The 17,473-nt window shown below is 39.1% G+C and overlaps 4 gene segments (V, D, J or C); all 4 read right to left on the reverse strand.

The window, feature by feature from the left end:
- Positions 1 to 9,409: 9,409 nt before the first annotated feature.
- On the reverse strand, positions 9,410 to 10,091 carry LOC119209527 (T cell receptor alpha variable 3-like; the record flags this gene model as incomplete). The annotated part of the segment is given in 2 exon segments: positions 9,410 to 9,741; positions 9,958 to 10,091. Coding segments are annotated over 2 exon segments (375 nt in total), but the record flags the coding sequence as incomplete, so codon positions are not given.
- Positions 10,092 to 11,969: 1,878 nt separating this feature from the next.
- Positions 11,970 to 12,783, reverse strand: LOC119209865 (T cell receptor alpha variable 9-2-like). The segment is given in 2 exon segments: positions 11,970 to 12,450; positions 12,615 to 12,783. Coding segments are annotated over 2 exon segments (441 nt in total).
- A 1,358-nt stretch (positions 12,784 to 14,141) lies between these two features.
- LOC119209533 (T cell receptor alpha variable 9-2-like) lies at positions 14,142 to 15,070 on the reverse strand. The segment is given in 2 exon segments: positions 14,142 to 14,623; positions 14,840 to 15,070. Coding segments are annotated over 2 exon segments (441 nt in total).
- On the reverse strand, positions 15,038 to 15,673 carry LOC134105263 (T cell receptor alpha variable 3-like). The segment is given in 3 exon segments: positions 15,038 to 15,046; positions 15,159 to 15,478; positions 15,584 to 15,673. Coding segments are annotated over 3 exon segments (366 nt in total).
- Positions 15,674 to 17,473: the final 1,800 nt, after the last annotated feature.

Below are 17,473 nucleotides of genomic sequence, written 5' to 3' on the forward strand. Positions count from 1 at the left end.
TACAGGGTTTTGGTGTTTCCTGTCACTGTGGGCTTCACAGCACAGTAGTACACAGCAGAGTCTGACACTGCAGCAGACGCGATGTTCAGATCCATTCTGGTTTTATCCTCACTCACTTTAACAGACAGTCTAGAGTTTGTTACAGGTTTTGTTCCAAAGTGAAAGATCAGGAACTCTGGTGGTTTTCCTGGATATTGTCGATACCAGAAGAAATAATCACTACCAGTTGCCTGTTTCGAGTAAATGTAGAACAGAGTAACAGTTGTGTCTTCTACACTGTTCTCTTCTGTCTTCACTGGTTTGAGTTCTTCACAGCTGAATCCTAAAAGAAGAGAAAACTCTGTTAGCACCTTTTACAAAAGTCATTCACTAAATCATTCAGGAATAAATGGAATGAAGCATTTCATCAGTGCAGAAAGTAACAAACCTTTTAGAAGAACTAGAAACATCAGTGATGACAGCATGTTGAATGAAGGAGATGTTGAGGCTTCGTACATTGAACCCTGTTGAATGTAGAAGTTCATCTCTTCTATAGTTCAGTAACGTCTGAGCTCCTCCCAGAACCTCATCATCTCCTCTTAGGATCTGTTTTTACTTGTTACTCTTCCTCCTGTTGACAGACTCAGAGCAGAATCTTTTACTTTTTAGAGGAGCAAAGCTTTTACTTTTTTGGTGTCTAATTAAGAAACAGAAGTTACAAATTATAGCTGTGAATATATATATATATATCACTGGTCCAGGATCATTAAATACCATAAAGACTCATTCATACTCCTACTTTAAAGACTGTTGATGACTTTAAATGATTATTAAGATGACTATGAGCACTATACTTAACAATAATAAACAACGTTTAATTTGTAAAATCACATCTTGTCGTTTAAACAATTGAAGGACAAAGTTAATTGTTGGAAGGTTTCCAGGCCTTTTTACATTGATGTGAATCTGAAGGCGGCAACTTGCACTTCTCGTGTAATAAACAAGTTACCATTTTTGATATTTAATACACCTCACGATCACATATAATCAAAAACAGAGAGGAAACAAATGTTCAGTTCAAACATAATTTCATCAAAAGCATGCCAATTTAAATGAGCCTATAAATGAACCCTGTGGAATACCACAAGTAATCCCAATCTGACTAAACCAATGAAGACCTGAGTGTTTAATGAAACCCATTTTATGAATGTACTTTACCAAACTGGGTCATTTTAGTTGTGGAGTTAAACATAATAGTAAATAAATTGACACAACACATTTCATATGATCACAATGTGATTTGGATCGTGAATAATTTCGTCAAACATATGTAGTGTTTGCATTTTTGGAATGATTGTTGATTTCATTTAATTTCTGCTCAATTAGATGTTTGGTGATTTTTATTTCCACGCCATGATGAAAAGTTACTCACATAAGAAAGATTTCGCCACACCTCATTATCATCACCACTGTAAACAATCCACATGGCATCATCACATCCTGCTGACCTTATTCAGAGGGAGACTCCCTCTGGTGGATGGTGTGCAGTGTTTTCTTTGCTCCAGAGGTTCTTGTACAGGGTTTTGGTGTTTCCTGTCACTGTGGGCCTCACAGCACAGTAGTACACAGCAGAGTCTGACACTGCAGCAGAGGGGAGGTTCAGACTGATTCGGTTTCCATCAACTTTGACGTTCAGTCCATCGATTTCATTTATTCCCACAGTCCCTGTAGCAGAGTGGGAGGCGAAGACCGTTGGTGGTTTTCCTGGATATTGTCGATACCAGAAGAAATAATCACTACTAAATGCCTGTTTGGAGTAAATGTAGGACAGAGTAACAGTTGTGTCTTCTACACTGTTCTCTTCTGTCTTCACTGGTTTGAGTTCTTCACAACTGAATCCTAAAAGAAGAGATAACTATGTTAGAACATTTTACAAAAGTCATTCACTAAATCATTCAGGAACATATGGAATGAAGTATTTCCTCAATGCAGAAAGTAACAAACCTTTTAGAATAACTAGAAACATCAGTGATGACAGCATGTTGAATGAAGGAGATGTTGAGGCTTCGTACATTGAACCCTGTTGAATGTAGAAGTTCATCTCTTCTATAGTTCAGTAACGTCTGAGCTCCTCCCTGAACCTCAGCATCTCCTCTTAGGATCTGTTTTTACTTCTGTTACTCTTCCTCCTGTTGACAGACTCAGAGCAGAGCCTCCTACTTTCTAGAGGTGCAAAGCTTTTACTTTCTTTGGTTTCTAATTAATAACAAGATTTACAAAACAGAGCTGTAAATATGTATCACCTATTACAGATTTTTAGAAAGTTAGATATTTACTTCATTTATCCCCAAGGGGAAATTTGTGTGCAATAGCAGCAGCACTACTCCCAATTCAGAGGTCGCTGATGTTTTTAAATGATTAATAAGATGACTACGGCAGTATACTTAATATCAAAATACGACTCAGCAAGATGTAAAATCACAATCTGTACTTTAAAATAATTGAAGGAAAAAGTTAATTGTAGGAAGGTTTTCAGACCTTTTTACATTGATGTGAGACTAAAGCCGGCCACTTGTACTTCTCATATAATAAACAAGTTGTAGTTTAATAAACTTCATGATCACATATAGTATGAAACACAGAGGAAACATATTGTTTAATTCAATAATAATTTCTTCCAAAGTTTTTCAATTGCAAAAAGACTTATGATTGTACCCTTTGGAACACAACAGTTTATTTAAAATTTCCACTCCATTTGGAATTGTTGTTCATATGAGAAATATTTCACAAGGATCCCATTATCATCAGTTCCTTCAATCAGACTTTTTCCTTGTGATTATCTTCATTTTTTTCACCACTATAAACAATCCAGACAATATCACCACATCCTGCTGAGTTTATTCAGAGGGAGACTCCCTCTGGTGGATGGTGTACAGTGTTGTCTTTGCTCCAAAGGTTCTTGTACAGGGTTTTGGTGTTTCCTGTCACTGTGGGCATCACAGCACAGTAGTACACAGCAGAGTCTGACACTGCAGCAGACGAGATGTTCAGACTGATTCGGTTTCCATCAACTTTGACGTTCAGTCCATCAATTTCATTTATTCCCAAAGTCCCTGTAGCAGAGTGGGAGACGAAGACCGTTGGTGGTTTTCCTGGATATTGTCGATACCAGAAGAAATAATCACCACTAAATGCCTGTTTGGAGTAAATGTAGGACAGAGTAACAGTTTTGTCTTCTACACTGTTCTCTTCTGTCTTCACTGGTTTGAGTTCTTCACAACTGAATCCTAAAAGAAGAGAAAACTCTGTTAGAACAATTTCATTCACTAAATCATTCAGGAACAAATGGAATGGAGCATTTCCTCAGTGCAGAAAGTAACAAACCTTTCAGAATAACTAGAAACATCAGTGATGACAGCATGTTGAATGAAGGAGATGTTGAAGCTTCGTATATTGAACCCTGTTGAATGTAGAAGTTCATCTCTTCTATAGTTCAGTAACGTCTGAGCTCCTCCCTGAACCTCAGCGTCTCCTCTTAGGATCTGTTTTTACTTCTTTTACTCTTCTTCCTGTTGACAGACTCAGAGCAGAATCTTTGACTTTCTAGAGGTGCAAAGCTTTTACTTTTTTGGTGCCTAACTAAACCTCCTATTACTTTTGTGGTCAATTTGACCCCATTCGATGTTCAACGTCTCTAAATAGATAACTAACATAATTTTTTTTCTTTTTTAATTTCATGACTTTTCCTAATTTAACAGGGACAACTGGGTAAACATAAAATGAACATGATGATATGTTTTCAATGTCCTGTTCACATGTTTTACGCATCAGTGTTCTTTCCCAGGCCGTTTAAGCTGTATAAAACTAATCAGGTCGTCCACAGGTCAGACACAAAATCTGCACCTGCAAACCCAAGCACTTGCACCTGCAGTATATTATCAAATAATCTACAAAGTAACACGTTTTAACCTATTTGGGTTTGGGGGATGGAGCTGGGACCGCTGCACGAGGGGCTACTGTGAGACTGACCACTAAGAAAGATTTTCTGTCAATGACGTTTTGTCAGAGCTATTGGATCATGTGACGTAGAGGAGAATGTGTCTGAGACAAAAGATGATGTTGAGAAGGACCCTGATTACGAGGCATCCTCCTCTGATGGGAAAAAGACCCTCTTTGTTGACCCTCCTGTTGTCTCTCAACCTCCATAAAACACTCTGCCCTCCAAAAATGTGAAGTTATTATGGTCCGTCTCCCCACATGAACAACAGGTAGACTTAGTGCTTCTAATGTCATCATAATTTAACCTCTTCATAACGCCATCAAGAGTGGCACGGTGGTGTGGTGGTTAGCACCGTCACCTCACAGCAAGAAGGTCCTGGGTTTGACTCCACCCAGTGGCCTTTCTGTGTGGAGTCTGCATGTTCTCCCTGTGTCTGTGTGGGTTCTCTCTGGGTACTCTTGCTTCCTCCCACAGTCCAAAGACATGTGCTGGGAATTAGGTTGATTGGGACCTCTATATTGCCTGTAGGTGTATGGATGTGAGTGTGAATGGTTGTTTGTCTATGTGTTGCCCTGCGATTGGCTGGCGACTGATCCAGGGTGTACCCTGTCTCTTACTTGAAATTGGCTGGGATAGACTCCAGCCCCCCCCCCCGCGACCCTGTGTGCAGGATAAGTGGTTTGAAGTTGAGTGGATGGATAATACCAATGGAAAAGGATGGACTTGAGATGATGAATTTAGAGGGCATGGGTGTGTACAGGGAGAGTTGGAAAGACTTGGATGTGACCGACCAGGAGGCCTACATTGGGTTGCTCTTTTTGGCAAGAATGTACAAGTCAAAAGGCAAAGCAACAACAAGCATTTAGGCTCCTCACACTGGAAAGATATAATAATATAATCTATATATGTATAGGATATTATTATAAAAATTATCACTTATAAATGGCATGTCAATCAGTGACATTTTATTCCGATCTGCATATTTCTCCATAGTCGCTTAACAGGTATTTCTGGATTTTTAAGGGGGTGGGTGCCTCTTTTTAAAAATTGAATGCCCTATTTATGTATTCAAGAAACTAGCAGACATTTCCTAATAAATAAACCTGGGGAAAAAAATATAATTTAATCATTTTCTGGGTGTTGAAATTGCTGGGGTCAAATTGACCACAATGGTAAAAGATGTTATTACATTTAAAGGTAACAAGAGGGTTAATAACAGTAGTTACATATTCACAGCTACATTTTGTATCACCTATTCAGGATTATTAAATACCAGAAAGATTCAATTATACTCCTAATTTAAAGACAGCTGATGTTTTTAAATGATAAATAAGATGTCTATGGCAGTATATTTAACATCAAAAGAGTGAGATGTAAGCAAGATGTAAAATCACATTCTGTAGTTTAAAGAATTGAAGGAGAAAGTTAATTGTAGGAAGGTTTTCAGACCTTTTTACATTGATGTGAATCTAAAGCAAGCAACTTCCACTTCTCATCAGGAATCAGGAATCAGGAAATGTTTATTACCATAATATGTTAGACATATTATATATATGGAATTTGACGTGGCGGTTGGTGCATAACAGCAGACAGTACTTCAAAGTCCTGGAAGCGAACAAGTCCTGGAGAGACAGCAGATTGCAGCCAATCACCCTCTCTGCAGAGCGGATGACACACTGCAACCTGCCCTTGTCCTTGGCTGTGGCTGCAGCGTACCAAACGTTAATGGAGGAGCAGTGGATGGACTCAATGATGGCCGTGTAGAAGTGCACCATCATCGTCTTTGCCAAGTTTAATTTCGTTAAGTGCATCAGGAAGAACATCCTCTGCTGGGCCTTCTTGGTGACGGAACTGATGTTCAGCTCCCACTTGAGGTTCTGCGTGATTATGGAGCCCAGGAAACGGAAGGAGCCAACCACAGTGGTGAACAAGAGTCACACAGGGTGAAGGTTATTATACGCTAGTTTCACATCCTGCTGAACTTATTGAGAGTGAGACTCCCTCTGGTGGATGGTGTGCAGTGTTGTCTTTGCTCCAGAGGTTCTTGTACAGGGTTTTGGTGTTTCCTGTCACTGTGGGCTTCACAGCACAGTAATACACAGCAGAGTCTGACACTGCAGCAGACGAGATGTTCAGATCCATTCTGGTTTTATCATCACTCACTTTAACAGACAGTCTAGAGCTTTTTGCATGTTGTCTTCCAACGTGCCCGATCAGGAAATCTGGGCTTTTTCCTGGAAATTGTCGATACCAGAAGAAATAATCACTACCAGTTGCCTGTTTGGAGTAAATGTAGGACAGAGTAACAGTTGTGTCTTCTACACTGTTCTCCTCTGTCTTCACTGGTTTGAGTTCTTCACAGCTGAATCCTAAAAGAAGAGATAACTATGTTAGACCATTTGACAAAACTCATTTACTAAATCATTCAGGAACAAATGGAATGAAGCATTTCATCAATGCAGAAAGTAACAAACCTTTTAGAATAACTAGAAGCATCAGTGATGACAGCATGTTGAATGAAAGAGATGTTGAGGCTTCGTACATTGAACTATGTCGAATGTAGAAGTTCATCTCTTCTATAGTTCAGTAACGTCTGAGCTCCTCCCAGAACCTCATCATCTCCTCTTAGGATCTGTTTGTACTTCTGTTACTCTTCCTCCTGTTGACAGACTCAGAGCAGAATCTTTTACTTTCTAGAGGTGCAAAGCTTTTACTTTTTTGGTGTCTAATTAATAACAAGATTTACAAAACAGAGCTGTAAATATGTATCACCTATTACAGATTTTTAGAAAGAAAGATATTTACTTCATTTATACCCAAGGGGAAATTTGTGTGCAATAGCAGCAGCACTACTCCCAATTCAGAGGTCGCTGATGTTTTTAAATGATTAATAAGATGACTACGGCAGTATACTTAATATCAAAATACGACTCAGCAAGATGTAAAATCACAATCTGTATTTTAAAATAATTGAAGGAAAAAGTTAATTGTAGGAAGGTTTTCAGACCTTTTTACATTGATGTGAGACTAAAGCCGGCCACTTGTACTTCTCATATAATAAACAAGTTGTATTTTAATAAACCTCATGATCACATATAGTATGAAACACAGAGGAAACATGTTTAATACAATTAACATTTCTTTGAAAGTTTTTCAATTGCAATAATACTTATGATTGTACCCTGTGGAACACAACAGTTATTTTTAATTTCCACTCCATTATGAATTGTTGTTCATATGAGAAATATTTCACAAGGATCCCATTATCATCAGTTCTTTCAATCCGGCTTTTTCATTAGGATTTTCTTTGTTTTTTTCACCATTATAAATAATCCAGACAATATCATCACATCCTGCTGACGTTATTCAGAGGGAGACTCCCTCTGGTGGATGGTGTACAGTGATGTCTTTGCTCCAGAGGTTCTTGTACAGGGTTTTGGTGTTTCCTGTCACTGTGGGCCTCACAGCACAGTAGTACACAGCAGAGTGTGACACTGCAGCAGACGAGATGTTCAGACTGATTCGGTTTTCATCAACTTTGACCCTCAGTCCATCGATTTCATTTATTCCCACAGTCCCTGTAGCAGAGTGGGAGACGAGGAGCTCTGGTGGTTTTCCTGGATATTGTCGATACCAGTAGAAATAATCACCACTAAATGTCTGTTTGGAGTAAATGTAGGACAGAGTAACAGTTGTGTCTTCTACACTGTTCTCTTCTGTCTTCACTGGTTTGAGTTCTTCACAGCTGAATCCTAAAAGAAGAGATAACTCTGTTAGAACATTTTATAAAAATAATTCACTAAATCATTCAGTAACAAATGGAATGAAAGATTTCCTCAATGCAGAAACTAACAAACCTTTGAGAATAACTAGAAACATCAGTGTTGACAGCATGTTGAATGAAGGAGATGTTGAGGCTTCGTACATTGAACCCTGTTGAATGTAGAAGTTCATCTCTTCTATAGTTCAGTAACGTCTGAGCTCCTCCCAGAACCTCATCATCTCCTCTTAGGATCTGTTTTTACTTATTTTACTCTTCCTCCTGTTGTTCCTCCAGACTCAGAGCAGAGTCTCCCACTTTTTAGAGGTGCAAAGCTTTTAATTTTTTGGTGTCTAATTAAGAAACAGAAGTTACAAATTATAGCTGTGAATATGTATCACTGGTCCAGGATTATTAAATACCAGAAAGACTCATTTATACTCCAAATTTAAAGACTGTTGATGATTTTAAATGATTATTAAGATGACTATGAGTGCTATACTTAACAATAAATGACAACCTTTAAGTTGTAAAATCACATCCTGTCGATTAAACAATTGAAGGACAAAGTTAATTGTTGGAAGGTTTCCAGGCCTTTTTACATTGATGTGAATCTGAAGGCGGCAACTTGCACTTCTCATGTAATAAACAAGTTATCGTTTTTGTTATTTAATACACCTCATGATCACATATAATCAAAAACACAGAAGAAACAAATGTTCAGTTCAACTATAATTTCATCAAAAGCATGCCAATTTAAATGAGAGGACCTATGATTGTACCCTGTGGAACACCACAAGAAATCACAACCTGACAAAACAACAGAAAAACTTCATTTAAAATGAAAGAACAAAACAAATGAACACCTGAGTGTGAGATGAAACCCAGTTTAGTTGACGTTGAAGGTACTTTGGGCCTATCAAGATGAATTCAGTTTTTTCTGAGTTTTGCATCAGAAAGCTGCTGGTCATCAAAGTTTTGATGTCTCCAAGACATTGTTGAAGTCTAACAAGCTTGTTGGTCTCATCTGGCTTGATCGACAGATACAGTTGAGTATTGTCTACATAACAATGGAAGTATATGCAGAGTTTTCTGTTAACGTTGCCCAAGGGAAGCATACAGAGGGTGTCAATTTAAATGAGAGGACCTATGATTGTACCCTGTGGAACACCACATGAAATCACAACCTGACAAAACAACAGAAAAGCTTCATTCAAATGAAAAAAACAAAACCAATGGAGTGTGTAATGAAACCCAACAAATGAAAATCATTTATCAAACTGTTTGATTTTAGGTGTGGAGTAAACATAATAGTAAATATATTGATGCGATACTTTACATGTGATCACTAAGTGTTTCAGAAAATGAACAATTTTAACATATGTGTTCATTTCATTGTTAGAATAATTGTTGATTCAATTTAATTTCAGCTCCTTTAGATGTCAAAGTACATTTATTTCTACTAAATAATGAAGTGTTTGTCATATGAGAAATATTACACAACACCTCATTATCATCAGTTATTTTAATCAAGCTTTGTTTTGTGCCTTCCTTCTGTTTCTTTAAATATTCCATATAATATTCTCACATCCTGCTGAGGTTACTCAGATGGAGACTCCCTCTGGTGGATGGTGTGCAGTGTTGTCTTTGCTCTAGAGGTTCTTGTACAGGGTTTTGGTGTTTCCTGTCACTGTGGGCCTCACAGCACAGTAGTACACAGCAGAGTCTGACACTGCAGCAGACGAGATGTTCAGATGGACTCTATTTCTTTCCTTATTCAGTTCAGCAGTCATCCCAGGGTGTGGAGGTTGTGCTTTCACCACTGAGGGCTGTGTAGTATCAGTGATCAGGAGAAGGAACTGAGGAGATGACCCCGGATACTGTCGATACCACTGGAGATTATCAGCTTTAATGGAGTAGTCACAGGACAGGGAAACACTGAAGCCCTCTGATGAAAGAACTTCAGCAGTGCTGGCAGTAATATCATCTTCCAAGGTGTTACCTGGTGAGGATGACCACAGGAAATATAAAGAGATCTCTTACAAAGTGTGAGATTCTTCAGCTGAAAACCATGACTCAATGATGATGTTGTAGAGAAAACAAAAGATGGTGTTAAATAGTTATTGATCCACTATTAGTGATGACATCTAGATCTGTGTCCATTACAGGTCAACTCCTAAAGGTACATTTCAGGTTTTACTGTCATCCACATACGTACCTACGAGGGTCGAGAAGAACAAAACAGCAGCAAGTTTGTCCATGTTAACAGAGGTGAGACGTTGTAACTGAGTGCTCAGTGTGGACACGTCTTTGGTCGGATGTTCCCAACTGCAATCAAACCGTTTTACGCCATGTAGCCACCTCTGCAGCAAGGAGGAGGAGACTCATGTCACATTGCTATTTTACATATAGTTCTTCACAACAACTGTCTCAGGGTTAGGAAGAATCCAGACTGAGGCATTCTGGGTTATTCAGATGAAGACTCCCTCTGGTGGATGGTGTGCAGTGATGTCTTTGCTCCAGAGGTTCTTGTACAGGTTTTTGGTGTTTCCTGTCACTGTGGGCTTCACAGCACAGTAGTACACAGCCGAGTCTGACACTGCAGCAGACGAGATGTTCAGACTGATTCGGTTTCCATCCACTTTGATCATCAGTTTAGACTTTGGACTATTCAATAATCCTCCTGATCCTAAGTGGGAGATGAGGAACTCTGGTGCTTTTCCTGGATATTGTCGATACCAGAAGAAAACATCACTACCAGTTGCCTGTTTGGAGTAAATGTAGGACAGAGTAACAGTTGTGTCTTCTACACTGTTCTCTTCTGTCTTCACTGGTTTGAGTTCTTCACAGCTGAATCCTAAAAGAAGAGATAACTCTGTTAGAACATTTTCATTCACTTAATCATTCAGGATCAAATGGAATGAAGCATTTCCTCAATGCAGAAAGTAACAAACCTTTGAGAATAATTAGAAACATCAGCGATGACAGCATGTTGAATGAAGGAGATGTTGAGGCTTCGTACATTGAACCCTGTTGAATGTAGAAGTTCATCTCTTCTATAGTTCAGTAACGTCTGAGCTCCTCCCAGAACCTCATCATCTCCTCTTAGGATCTGTATTTACTTATTCTACTTCTCCTCCTGTTGTTCCTCCAGACTCAGAGCAGAATCTTTTACTTTTTAGAGGTGCAAAGCTTTTCATTTTTTGGTGTCTAATTAAGAAACAGAAGTTACAAATTGTAGCTGTGAATATGTATCACTGGTCCAGGATTATTAAATACCGGAAAGACTCATTTATACTCCAAATTTAAAGACTGTTGATGATTTCAAATGATTATTAAGATGACTATGAGTGCTATACTTAACAATAAAAGACAACCTTTAAGTTGTAAAATCACATCCTATCGTTTAAACAATTGAAGGACAAAGTTAATTGTTGGAAGGTTACCAGGCCTTTTTACATTGATGTAAAACTGAAGGCGGCAACTTGCACTTCTCATCAGGAATCAGGAATCCGGAAACGTTTATTGCCATAATATGTCGGATATATTATACATATGGAATTTGACTTGGCGGTTGGTGCATAACAGCAGACAATAATGATGGGCAACAGACAATGTAGTGCAGATATAAGATTAAATATAATAAAATATGCAATGGGTTAGTAAGTTAAGAAATAGAGAAAAAATAAAAATAGAGATAAGGTGCACCAGCTACAGAAAGCGACGAGTGAAAGTGTATGTACATGGAGTCAGAGTCAGTCAGGGGGACCAGGACTCGGTTGATGAGCCCCACTGCCGATGGGAAGAATTTGTTAGTGTGGCGGAAGGTCTTAGTCGTGATGGACCTCAGCCTCCTGTCGGATGGAAGGGGCACAATCAGTTCACGTCAAAGGTGAGAGGGGTCGGCAACAATCTTTCTAGACCGCTTCAAAGTCCTGGAAGCGAACAAGTCCTGGAGAGACAGAAGATTGTAGCCAATCACCCTCTCTGCAGACAGGATTACACACTGCAACCTGCCCTTGTCCTTGGCTGTGGCTGCAGCGTACCACACAGTGATGGAGGAGCAGTGGATGGACTCAATGGCCCTGTAGAAGTGCACCATCATCGTCTTTGGCAAGTTGAATTTCTTCAGCTGCGTCAGGAAGAACATCCTCTGCTGAGCCTTCTTGGTGATGGAACTGATGTTCAGCTCCCACTTGAGGTTCTGCGTGATGATGGAGCCCAGGAAACGGAAGGAGCCCGCCACAGTGGTGACGTGGGAGTCACTAGGGTGAGGAGTAATAGATGCTATCTTCACATCCTGCTGAGGTTATTCAGAGCGAGACTCCCTCTGGTGGATGGTTTGCAGTGTTGTCTTTGCTCCAGAGGTTCTTGTACAGAGTTTTGGTGTTTCCTGTCACTGTGGGCGTCACAGCACAGTAGTACACAGCAGAGTCTGACACTGCAGCAGACGAGATATTCAGATGGACTTTATTTCTTTCCTTATTCAGTTCAGCAGTCATCCCAGGGTGTGGAGGTTGTCCTTTCACCACTGAGGGCTGTGTAGTATCAGTGATCAGGAGAAGGAACTGAGGAGATGACCCCGGATACTGTCGATACCACTGGAGATTATAGGCTTTAATGGAGTAGTCACAGGACAGGGAAACACTGAAGCCTCCTGATGAAAGAACTTCAGCAGTGCTGGCAGTAATATCATCTTCCAAGGTGTTACCTGGTGAGGATGACCACAGGAAATATAAAGATATCTCTTACAAAGTGTGAGATTCCTTTGCGGAAAACCATGACTCTATGATGATGTTGTAAACAAAACAAAAAATTCTGTTAAATATTTATTAACCCATTATTAGTGAAATCTAGATCTGTGTACATACGTACCTTCGAGGGTCAAGAAAAACAAAACAGCAGCAAGTTTTTCCATGTTCACAGAGGTGAGACGTTGTAACTGAGTGCTCAGTGTGGACACGTCTTTGGTCGGATGTTCCCAACTGCAATCAAACCGTTTTACGCCATGTAGCCACCTCTGCAGCAAGGAGGAGGAGACTCATGTCACATTGCTATACTACATATAGTTCTTCACAACAACTGTCTCAGGGTTACAAAGGCATCCTGTGTTAGACCAAGTATTCAGATGGAGACTCCCTCTGGTGGATGGTGTACAGTGTTGTCTTTGCACCAGAGGTTCTTGTACAGGGTTTTGGTGTTTCCTGTCACTGTGGGCCTCACAGCACAGTAGTACACAGCAGAGTTTGACACTGCAGCAGACGAGATGTTCAGGCTGATTCGGTTTTCATCCACTTTGACGTTCAGTCCATCAATTTCATTTATTCCCACAGTCCCTGTAGCAGAGTGGGAGACGAGGAGCTTTGGTGGTTTTCCTGGATATTGTCGATACCAGAAGAAATAAGTTGCCTGTTCGGAGTAAATGTAGGACAGAGTAACAGTTGTGTCTTCTACACTGTTCTCTTCTGTCTTCACTGGTTTGAGTTCTTCACAACTGAATCCTAAAAGAAGAGAAAACTCTGTTAGAACAATTTCATTCACTAAATAATTCAGGAACAAATGGAATGAAGCATTTCCTCAATGCAGAAATAAACAAACCTTTGAGAATAACTAGAAGCATCAGTGATGACAGCATTTTGAATGAAGGAGATGTTGAGGCTTCGTATATTGAACCCTGTTGAAAGTAGAAGTTCATCTCTTCTATAGTTCAGTAACGTCTGAGCTCCTCCCAGAACCTCATCATCTCCTCTTAGGATCTGTTTGTACTTCTGTTACTCTTCCTCCTGTTGACAGACTCAGAGCAGAATCTTTTACTTTCTAGAGGTGCAAAGCTTTTACTTTTTTGGTGTCTAATTAACAACAAGATTTACAAAACAGAGCTGTAAATATGTATCACCTATTACAGATTTTTAGAAAGATAGATATTTACTTCATTTATACCCAAGGGGAAATTTGTGTGCAATAGCAGCAGCACTACTCCCAATTTAGAGGTCGCTGATGTTTTTAAATGATTAATAAGATGACTACGGCAGTATACTTAATATCAAAATACGACTCAGCAAGATGTAAAATCACAATCTGTACTTTAAAATAATTGAAGGAAAAAGTTAATTGTAGGGAGGTTTTCAGACCTTTTTACATTGATGTGAGACTAAAGCCGGCCACTTGTACTTCTCATATAATAAACAAGTTGTATTTTAATAAAACTCATGATCACATATAGTATGAAACACAGAGGAAACATATGTTTAATCCAATTAACATTTCTTCCAAGGTTTTTCAATTGCAATGAGACTTATGATCTGTGGAACACAACAGTTTTTTTTTATTTCCACTCCATTATGAATTGTTGTTCTTATGAGAAATATTTCACAAGGATCCCATTATCATCAGTTCCTCCAATCAGACTTTTTCCTTGTGATTATCTTTGTGTTTTTCACCATTATAAATAATACAGACAATATCAACACATCCTGCTGAGGTTATTCAGAGCGAGACTCCCTCTGGTGGATGGTGTGCAGTGTTGTCTTTGCTCCAAAGGTTCTTGTACAGGGTTTTGGTGTTTCCTGTCACTGTGGGCGTCACAGCACAGTAGTACACAGCAGAGTCTGACACTGCAGCAGACGAGATGTTCAGATGGACTCTATTTCTTTCCTTATTCAGTTCAGCAGTCATCCCAGGGTGTGGAGGTTGTGCTTTCACCACTGACGGCTGTGTAGTATCAGTGATCAGGAGAAGGAACTGAGGAGATGACCCCGGATACTGTCGATACCACTGGAGATTATTGGCTTTAATGGAGTAGTCACAGGACAGGAAAACACTGAAGCCCTCTGATGAAAGAACTTCAGCAGTGCTGGCAGTAATATCATCTTCCAAGGTGTTACCTGGTGAGGATGACCACAGGAAATATAAAGAGATCTCTTACAAAGTGTGAGATTCTTCAGCTGAAAACCATGACTCTATGATGATGTTGTAGAGAAAACAAAAGATGGTTTTAAATAGTTATTAATCCATTATTATTGATGACATCTAGATCTGTGTCCATTACAGGTCAACTTCTAAAGGTACATTTCAGGTTTTACTGTCATCCACATACGTACCTACGAGGGTCGAGAAGAACAAAACAGCAGCAAGTTTGTCCATGTTCACAGAGGTGAGACGTTGTAACTGAGTGCTCAGTGTGGACACGTCTTTGGTCGGATGTTCCCACTTGCAATCAAACCGTTTTACGCCATGTAGCCACCTCTGCAGCAAGGAGGAGGAGACTCATGTCACATTGCTATACTACATATAGTTCTTCATAACAACTATTTCAGGGTTAGAAAGAAACCAGACTGAGGCATCCGGGGTTATTCAGATGAAGACTCCCTCTGGTGGATGGTTTGCAGTGTTGTCTTTGCTCCAGAGGTTCTTGTACACGGTTTTGGTGTTTCCTGTCACTGTGGGCTTCACAGCACAGTAGTACACAGCAGAGTCTGACACTGCAGCAGACGAGATGTTCAGACTGATTCGGTTTCCATCAACTTTGATCACCAGATTAGACTTTGGACTATTCAATAATCCTCCTGATCCTAAGTGGGAGATGAGGAACTCTGGTGCTTTTCCTGGATATTGTCGATACCAGAAGAAATAATCACTACCAGTTGCCTGTTTGGAGTAAATGTAGGACAGAGTAACAGTTGTGTCTTCTACACTGTTCTCTTCTGTCTTCACTGGTTTGAGTTCTTCACAGCTGAATCCTAAAAGAAGAGAAAACTCTGTTAGAACATTTTACAAAACTCATTCACTAAATCATTCAGGAACAAATGGAATGAAGAATTTCCTCAATGCAGAAAGTAACAAACCTTTTAGAATAACTAGAAACATCAGTGATGACAGCATGTTGAATGAAGGAGATGTTGAGGCTTCGTATATTGAACCCTGTTGAATGTAGAAGTTCATCTCTTCTATAGTTCAGTAACGTCTGAGCTCCTCCCTGAACCTCATCATCTCCTCTTAGGATCTGTTTTTACTTATTTTACTCTTCCTCCTGTTGTTCCTCCAGACTCAGAGCAGAATCTTTTACTTTTTAGAGGTGCAAAGCTTTTAATTTTTTGGTGTCTAATTAAGAAACAGAAGTTACAAATTGTTGCTGTTAATATGTATCACTGGTCCAGGATCATTAAATACCAGAAAGACTCATTCATACTCCAAATTTAAAGACTGTTGATGATTTTAAATGATTATTAAGATGACTATGAGTGCTATACTTAACAATAAAAGACAACTTTTAAATTTTAAAATCACATCCTGTCGGTTAAACAATTGAAGGACAAAGTTAATTGTTGGAAGGTTTCCAGGCCTTTTTACATTGATGTGAATATGAAGCCGGCAACTTGCACTTCTCATGTAATAAACAAGTTACCGTTTTTGTTATTTAATACACCTCATGATCACATATAATCAAAAACACAGAAGAAACAAATGTTCAGTTCAACCATAATTTCATCAAAAGCATGCCAATTTAAATGAGAGGACCTATGATTCTACCCTGTGGAACACCACAAGAAATCACAACCTGACAAAACAGAAAAACTTCATTTAAAATGAAAGAACCAAACCAATGAACACCTGAGTGTGAGATGAAACCCTGTTTAGCTGACGTTGAAGGTACTTTGGGCCTATCAAGATAAATTCTGTTTTTTCTGAGTTTCGCATCAGAAAGCTGCTGGTCATCCAAGTTTTGATGTCTCCAAGACATTGTTGAAGTCTAACAAGCTGGTTGGTCTCATCTGGCTTGATCGACAGCTACAGTTGAGAATTGTCTACATAACAATGGAAGTATATGCAGAGTTTTCTGTTAACATCGCCCAAGGGAAGCATACAGAGGGTGTCAATTTAAATGAGAGGACCTATGATTGTACCCTGTGGAACACCACATGAAATCACAACCTGACAAAACAACAGAAAAGCTTTATTCAAATGAAAAAAACAAAACCAATGGAGTGTGTGATGAAACCCAACTAATGAAGATCATTTATCAAACTTTTTGATTTTAGTTGTGGAGTAAACATAATAGTAAATATATTGATGAGATACTTTCCATGTGATCACTAAGTGTTTCAGAAAATGAACAATTTCAACATATGTGTTCATTTCATTGTTAGAATAATTGTTGATTCAATTTAATTTCAGCTCCTTTAGATGTCAGAGTACATTTATTTCTACTAAATGATGAAGTGTTTGTCATATGAGAAATATTACACAACACCTCATTATCATCAGTTCTTTTAATCAAGCGTTGTTTTGTGCCTTTCTTCTGTTTCTTTAAATAATCCATATAATATTCTCACATCTTGCTGAGGTTACTCAGATGGAGATTCCCTTTGGTGGATGGTTTACAGTGTTGTTTTTGCTCCAGAGGTTCTCGTACAGGGTTTAGGTGTTTCCTGTCACTGTGGGCCTCACAGCACAGTAGTACACAGCAGAGTCTGACACTGCAGCAGACGAGATGTTGAGTGGAACTGACGCATTGCTGATTGTAGCATCAAATCTGTCCTTCTGGAACTCTGGAGAATTATCTTCTGTTTTAAAAGTATCACGTCTCAAAATGTACTTCAGATGGTTATTGACTTGTTTGTACCAGAACAAATATACATTAATGCTAACACTTATTTTAAATGTACAGTCAAGAGTAACTGTGTGTCCTTCCGTTGCAAAGACATCTCCTGTGGACTGGATCACTGTGTCTTCTG

Source organism: Pungitius pungitius, chromosome 15 (assembly GCF_949316345.1).
Source record: "Pungitius pungitius chromosome 15, fPunPun2.1, whole genome shotgun sequence".
Classification (NCBI taxonomy): Eukaryota; Metazoa; Chordata; class Actinopteri; order Perciformes; family Gasterosteidae; genus Pungitius; species Pungitius pungitius.